At 49.8% G+C, this 7,851-nt stretch overlaps 1 protein-coding gene across 1 annotated transcript; it reads right to left on the reverse strand.

Annotated features, from left to right (window-relative positions):
* Positions 1 to 1,008: 1,008 nt before the first annotated feature.
* On the reverse strand, positions 1,009 to 6,231 carry LOC122385281 (tetraspanin-18-like). Its single transcript, XM_043373426.1, has 3 exons — positions 5,846 to 6,231; positions 2,562 to 2,759; positions 1,009 to 2,175 (listed from the first exon to the last, which is right to left on the reverse strand). Exons 1-3 carry the CDS (start codon positions 6,083 to 6,085, stop codon positions 1,906 to 1,908), a joined length of 708 nt encoding a protein of 235 aa, XP_043229361.1. The 5' UTR covers positions 6,086 to 6,231; the 3' UTR covers positions 1,009 to 1,905.
* Positions 6,232 to 7,851: the final 1,620 nt, after the last annotated feature.

A 7,851-nucleotide genomic window follows, 5' to 3' on the forward strand; every position in this document is an offset into this window, starting at 1 on the left:
TGAAACAGGACGGCAAAATCACCAATGCGGGTCCAGAGCTGCATAATTTACAACTGACTTGTTTTGTGATTCGGGTCATTTGATAAACATCGATTTAGTTGTTGATACCAGTGTTGAGGAACATTCGACGAACTACGTCATAGCGCACAATTGTGCTTTCATCCATTGCAGGTAGGGCAATGACATTGATTCCGACCCGCATCACATTATATGCGTATCTGATTTTGCACACAATTACCCACATGTGCCACAGCATAATCAGTGACCGTGCCAGTGAAACAAGACCGACAACAAAATACCATGGCAAAGTCGCTGGTAAATACGCAGCGCTTGCCTGGATACCTCGAATGTTCAGTTCAAGCGCAGTGCGCAGCTTCTATAGCCCGACCTCAAGCACCAGCTGGTACTGTTTCTTATGTCTTGAAACTCTGGAAATCGGCACAGGACGGTCTCAAACTACCTTTGACGTAGTACACCTTTGTCCTTTACTGTTCATGGTAGGACAGAGCCGAAGGATCACACGTCAGCTTTGTTATGGTTAGGGGTTGTGTAAAGTTGTTATGATTACCTATAAGTAGTACGGTCAAAGACCTCTCAGGCACGTCAATATTTAGTCGTATCGAGAACGTTTGCCACCTAAGCTTGCTGCTGTGGTGGTTGGCCACCCACTGATCTATATCTTCTTAAGAACATGTCCTTATTGTATTAAGTATTGGTAACAGACGTCAGTACTGTCTACTAGCAGATCTAGAAAGGAGGCAATGATCATTGCAGGGGGTACATACTTCCGTAAATATTTCCCAGATTTCCAATAACTTCACAGATTTGCTTCCTTATTTGTTACTTTGAAGAAATTTGCAGACTTTTTTATGAATCTTTCATTAATCTTTCAATTACATGAACCATTTTCAATTATAAAGTTTATTGTTTCTGAGATACAGTGATGCCTTTAAAAATGTTGTACTAAATACCGTCTGTTTTTTTTTCGGGTTCCCAAACTCATCGACGTCCATATAAGAAGCCCTAAAACTATATTAGGAGCATCCTTATTTATTGACACAAATCACATCGGTATGTGCATACATTCATGTCCTGCAATTATGTAGACATAGTGAATATATGCAATCAAACACACCAATCACAACTTGCGCATTCATGACATGCGGACATTTGTTGTGATATATCAATGTGCATAAAGATAAAGTGATGACGTTAGCTTCAGATCCAGGGCACAGCTTTTCTACTGCACTTAAAAATATAGTGATCCAGATTTGCATGTCGAATTTGAACCAAATATCACCAATGTGGTATTTTCAGTGGAAGATACACACTAGAAATACACAACACTATCTAGCACTTCCTATACGACAAAAATGTACAATATCGTAAAGGCGATTGATGGGATAAACACTCTCTCCTATAGACCGAGTGCTAACCAAAACTCACACACTGTCCCAGGGCACTCAGATCCAACATTGAGATTATCATGCCTGCACTGCGATCAGGTTGTCTGGGCTATGGGTATAAAAGTTTTATCCCTGAGCCAGACCGTCGCTATTTGTCGAAACGGTAATCCCAAATCCCAATGTTATATTCTGTACCCTTCAAAGTTACAAAAAAAAAATATGTTTCGTTATCGTCCGGCTGAATTTTATACCGAAAATCTATCAGGTAACTTTCGGCATCTTTTCAGATCTCTATCAGATCAGATGACATAAAAAATATGTCAAAAAAGAATGCCAGAATTAGAGAAGTAAGGCACGTATAGCATCGGTTAATTGTCTCAGACAGGCTATTGTCTGGAGCCACCGTTAGCACCAGCAAACCACTTTCAAAAGGCACCATCGGCTTCAACAGTTCACTTGTTCACTCCATCGCCCACTGGAAAATAACTTTTAAAACAGTCTAGAAGATTGACTTCATGATCACGCACGCCACGATCATTGACAGTAGCAGGAAGACCGCCACGGCGATCGCGATCGCGCCGAACAGCTTGCTGTTGCCCTTGACGAAGTCCTCGAGCTTTTCGACGCAGCCGTCGTCATAGGAGTTGCTGTCGGCGCTGCAGGCGCCCGGGTTACCCTCGCGGTCCTTGTGACAGCAGGAGCGAGGCACGTTGTCGGGCCCCAGCACGAGCGCCCAGTCGGACGGTCCGTCCACGCCGCAGCACTCAAACTGGAACGGAGCGGGTCAAATGTCAGCACAATGTGGGTCAAATGTCAGCACAACGTGGGTCATATGGCTGTGCAGAGCACGCGTCAAATGCCAGTGCAATGTGAGTGGCATGCCAGTGCATATTGGGTATGATGCCTAATGCCTGTGCTTCCTTGGCTAAGCATTTACCTGATACCGCTGAATAGCGATCTAGCGATGATCGATACTAAGATTAAGCTTTCGTTCTGACTTCTAGGCTTTTTTGGGAGCACTGTCCATTCCAATATCAGTTTCTGGAACCTCGATGCCGATATTACAAACGGTGATTGACATTTTTTGTGAGGTTGTTGCATTGATTGACACCCAAGTTCTAGCATCGATACCCCAAATCCAATGCAATCACTCACGTTCTCCTGAAGGAAGTTCCAGGACTGCTGGACGGAGTCCTTCTCGTTGTAATCGTTCATTGACTTTTGCAGACCAGTTTTAATTTGCTCCAGGATAGAGTCGCTTCCCATCACGAAGCCGGCAATTGCTCCAGCTCCGACCACGATAAACAGAATGAGCACCAGGCAGAAGAAAGTGCCGAGTAGACATTTGCTCTCCTGAAACAAAGAGAAACGGATGGTCAGGTGGGTGCCGCTGAAAAGGGGTAACTAGAGGGCAGCACTGATGTCGATTGCAGGTGGCCTCGAGCAGAACAGGCGCTGTGTCTGAATCGAAAGAGGCGCCAGCCACACAAAGATACAACCTTTGTATGTACATTTGTACCGTTCCGCAAAGTACTTCCGCCAGGCGCTCGTTTGTATTACGAGCCCTCGCATTCCCCAATTTATCCTATCATAAAAAGACAACTCAGCACTGGCATGTTGGAGTGGACTCCATATTCTCTGTGACGTCAGTTGTCCTTGGATTTAACGTTTTCCTCTGTTATCGGCAGCGCGTTATACACGCAACAGGTAAATGGTTTTCATCGCTCGGTGATTGGCACCTGGAAGCCCCAACTGTTCTATACGTGAGCGTAATGGAAGCCCGGTGAGGATGAGGGGGGGGGGGGGGTTGTTTGGCACCAGGCATCACAAAGGATATTATGATTACCCACGGCGCGTGCAGGCTTCAGAATCCATTCGATCCAGTGTTCGACCCGTGTATAAGTAGATTGAGCCCAGCGGCGGCGCAGTGAACGCTAACGGTGTCGCGTTACCGACTGCTGGTCGAGTTTCCTCATGTAACCGGCGCCACATGAGAGTCGAGGCCAGTCTAGCCGCCTCTGCGAGGCCACACAAAGCCACATTCAGGCCTCCATTCGAGCCGCACCGACTCAATCGAGGCCATAGGCGCCCGGGTGAGACCGGGCGAGCGCTCGACCTCGGGCGGGCGCACTGCACTGTGGAAGGCCGCCGCTGCCGGGCCCGCCGAGTGTTTTCGTGGGCCCGCCGAGCCAGTACACGGTGTCCCGGCGATCCGTGAAGGGCACGGACAGCCGGCCGGATGGAAATGGCGGGAAAAATGGCGCCCTTCACACGGTGCAGCCACGCCGCTCGGTGGACTGCTGCTGCAGGTGGTCTGACACTGCCTTTTTTGCCGCCAGCCTTCAGTATGACGAGGAGCGAACTACGTTTCGTTTGCCGACTGGTTTGGGGTACACGGCTTATCTTGTATTATGCTTGTATCTTCTCCCTACGGCGTAGAAAATAAGGTCCCCATAATGTCAAGCTTGCCAACGTGGGTTTTTCAGTGACGTTAGCGGCATTCAGCAACCGGGTCGCGCCAACTGCGCCGCCTTTGTCACATATGAATCAGCTTATTCCCGTCATGCTGACTCATACCAGGATTCGACCCAGCAAGTGACCTTAACGTGACCTTACTGAGACCATTTGAGTAGCCCCAGGGGTACCGGATGCACCCGGTCCCACGATAGCAGATTTCGCCAGCTGGAAGGACAGAGCCTCTGACATGAAGTAGGCTTCCTGGAGGAAGGAAGGACGCTACTTCTATCACGTCTTGCCCCGCAGCTGTGTGGAGGAAGCGGGGCCGCACGTCCTGTCGACGGTGGTGGGCGCGAGAAGAGAGAGAGAGAGAGAGAGAGAGAGAGAGAGAGAGAGAGAGAGAGAGAGAGAGAGAGAGAGAGAGGGAGGGGAGAAAGTGGAGGGTAGAGGGAGAGGGATGGGTGAACACGAGAGGACACGGGAGACCGGGAGAGCAAAACAGAGAGACTGAGCGAGAGGGAGAGAGCGGGAGGGGAGACAGGGAGAGAGAGGGATTGGGGGAGGGGAGAGAGAGGGAGTGACAGAGCAGGGGGCGGGTGCCGGGGGCGGGCGCCGGGGGCGGGGCGGGGGCGCTCTGAGTCTGACACATGTGGTGAGCAGCTGCCAATCCGACCTCGGCGGGCTGCCAGCGTGTGAGCAACACAGCTGTTCCTGTGGCGGCCGGGACCGAGCCAACTGTGGCTGGCCCTGGCCAGATCGGCAGCCTGCGGTCCGCAACACGCCACCTCAAACCAATGCCGAGGGAAGGGGAGAAATCAGGCGGAGGTCTAGCTATGTGACGATGCTAGTTACTGGCATGGGTAATACGTGGCCTCTTCGAAAGACTATAACAGGTTCATTTAGGGTAAGAAACCTAAAAAGGGGCATTAAAATTGTTTATTGTCGCTCGAGACAATTGTTCCGTCTAAAGAAAAGGCAGCTTGTATACGATCAAAAGTTGCTTCGTTTTTCATACATAAGTGAAAGAATTTAGCAAATACTTGAGATGGATTAAGTTTTTGAGACGTTAGCACTGGCAAGGGGCCAGGCCAGTCTTCCTCCTGTGCCAGAGGTCATCGTAGCACAGCCTGAGCCGGCACACCAACAAAGAGTAAAAGGTCAAACTCCAAATCATCTTTTACTTTTGGTTTCTACGTTCATCATCAACGTCATGCACCTAGCACCATGACCAATGACCACGAACCATTGGTCGTTCACAATGCTTTCCTATACATTGACATAGGGACGACAATAATAAAAACTCTTACAAACATAGGCGCGGGAGCCGGGGGGGCAGTGGGGGTAGCTTGCCCCCCCCCCCCCCCAACTCTGGGGCCGTGGGGGCGGTGCCCCCACAGCTTTGAGACGGAATACCACACTTTTTTTGCAAATGTTTTCTTTTTTGTTGAAAAAGCCAAGGGATGAAAAACAAGTGGCCTAAAACCGGTGGGAAAACTAGATTTGGGGGTACCCTAGGTTGATCTCTATTATGGTGTGCCCCCCCCCCCCCAGTCGGAAAGTAGTTCCCGCGCCCCTGCTTACAGATCCAAGTTCCAGTTAAATTTGTGGCGTCAGAGTAAAGCTGATCCTGTTTTACCAGTAGGTATGCATTTAAAAGCCTGCTTATTACTGGCCATTATTGCTCGAAACATGACTACTTCGCCTGTAGTTCAGCAACTGGATGTCACAGAATGCCTTACACATCCCATTCCCTACCAATCATTCCCATTCTCCCCACCCAAACAACACACCAGCGTCTGGCAGCCCTGAAGCATCTGGCAGCGCCACTCCGACCATATAACATCATCAACATCAGCGCTTCCCGCCCTGCAGCAGCGGGTAGCACCTGCCGTCGTTGTTGCTGAAACTCTCGCTCTCTCGCTCTCTCTCTCTCTCTCTCTCTCTCTCTCTCTCTCTCTCTCTCTCCCCTCTCTCTAACTCACCTGGAACGCTCCACAGCAGCCGAGGAAGCTGATAAGCACGATCAGACCGCCGGCCACTGTGATGACGATGGCCACTCCCGTGTACAGGTTGGTGTCCAGAAGCTCGTTCAGCTGGGCACTATCGCCTACCAGCGCTGTGATGCCCACGCCCAGTAGCACACCACCGCAGATGAGAATCACCAGGTTCACAAACCCGAAGGTGTATTTGAGACAATTACTACAACCGTCCGTCATAGCCATCTTGACTGTGTGTGCTGGATCGGCGCTGAGAGAGAACTGCGTCCGTACGCGGCTCAACGCGAGGGAAAGCTGGGAGAAAGTCGCGCGCTGACGAACGCCTACCGAGGTGCGGCCGACCGGCTGGCTGGCTGGTGCTCAACTGTGGCTCGACGGACAGCCCCGGCTGCGGGCAGAGTTGGCAGCGTAAATACGTGCTACGTCACGGCGCCCCCCCCCCCCCTAACGCCCCCCCCCCCCCAGATCCGGCTAGCCTTGGAAGGTGAGGTTTCAATGCGCGTTCCAGGCAGTCCAGGTTCCCAGGGTGAGTCAGGATCAGGTCTCGCACATTCCGGAGGAGGAACGATGAGAGCAACGCATTTCAATCTATCGCATATAAATGGACCCACGGGAATCGTTTCGTTAATCTGCGGTCTGCTGGGGGTCCTGGATTTCCACGCCCTGCTAGGGGAAGGGGTTCCCCCTAATGGCCGCCTCACACTGGACCTCGCATGCGGGTTGCGAATTTACGGGTTTTGAGTTTGCGGGCATAATACTAATTCATAGAGTGATTAGACCGTTCCCTTATGATAACTTCATGAATGAATGCAGTGAAGCCGGTACACCTTCAGAAAAGTACCTACATATAGTCGCAATACCAGCGCAACGAACCAAAATTCGACTTTAACGAAAAACCCGCAAACCTCGCAGAACTCGCAGACCTCGCAGCGAGGAAAATCGAAAGTTTACTCAAAATCAACTTTTGGGATGCGATGCAAGGTCGCTCGCAAGCTAGAAACATGCAGACTCGCTTGTTAGATGGTAGTGTGGGTCACTCAGCTTCGATTGTATTATTTGATTTTGAAGAAACCCGAAAACCTAAAAACTCGCAACCAGCATGCGAGTTCCAGTGTGGGGCGGCCTTAACCCTCGCCCGCACATGGGGGGGGGGGGGTGGTTGGCACCCCCCAGGTAGTTTTTTTGCTCTGCACTCAACATTTTTAGAGATAGAAGCCTGATTTTTCGTATAGCTGCTCCTCCATCCTTTTTTGATGTCCACTGAAAATTTCAAGTTTCTGTGAATTTTGGTTTCGGAGATATGACCTTGTTTTTTCAGGTCATGTCATGACCCAAATGACAAATCCTCAACATCTTGCGTGGGCCTTGTGAGCTTTTGACACCTTGATTTCGGCCTTTTTTGCCAGTCTTACCTCCAACCTATCATGGAACATGTTGTTCGACCATGTACAGAGGTCAAGGTCAGGATCAAGGTCAACCCAGGTCAGCTAAAATAATTGCGTTTTAGGCAAGCTGAATTTACTTTTCGTGAAGTTTTTTGACTGCATTTTTGGTAAAAGCTTCTCAGATCGTGATTTCATGTAATATGGACACATAAACACTTGGTAGGTACACACTACACACATAAGTACGAGTAAACACACAGACACACACAGACATACAAATATCACTGACCTTGAACTAACTTGACCTGAAATGACCTCAGCAGCAAAAATCTGGTCGGGTAGTGTGACAAAGAGGTTCTAGCTGGCTTGGCACCAGAAAACGGCATCGTCATCGGTATATGATAAACAGGCAACAGCGCACTTGATATCCAACGGTGACTCAAAACAGCAACATTTTTTAGTTTGACCTGACCTGGAAGGTCAATGACTGGCCTGAGAAGGTAAAACTGGGTATCATTGGATTCGTCTCTTCCCAAAGAATCTTTTTGGTCTTTACCGCTAAGCTCTATCTCCAACAGGAACGAAATGGCGCGGGGGAGGGGGGGG

This window comes from Amphibalanus amphitrite, unplaced genomic scaffold, assembly GCF_019059575.1.
Source record: "Amphibalanus amphitrite isolate SeventyFive unplaced genomic scaffold, NRLGWU_Aamphi_draft 000213F_arrow, whole genome shotgun sequence".
NCBI classification, from domain to species: domain Eukaryota; kingdom Metazoa; phylum Arthropoda; class Thecostraca; order Balanomorpha; family Balanidae; genus Amphibalanus; species Amphibalanus amphitrite.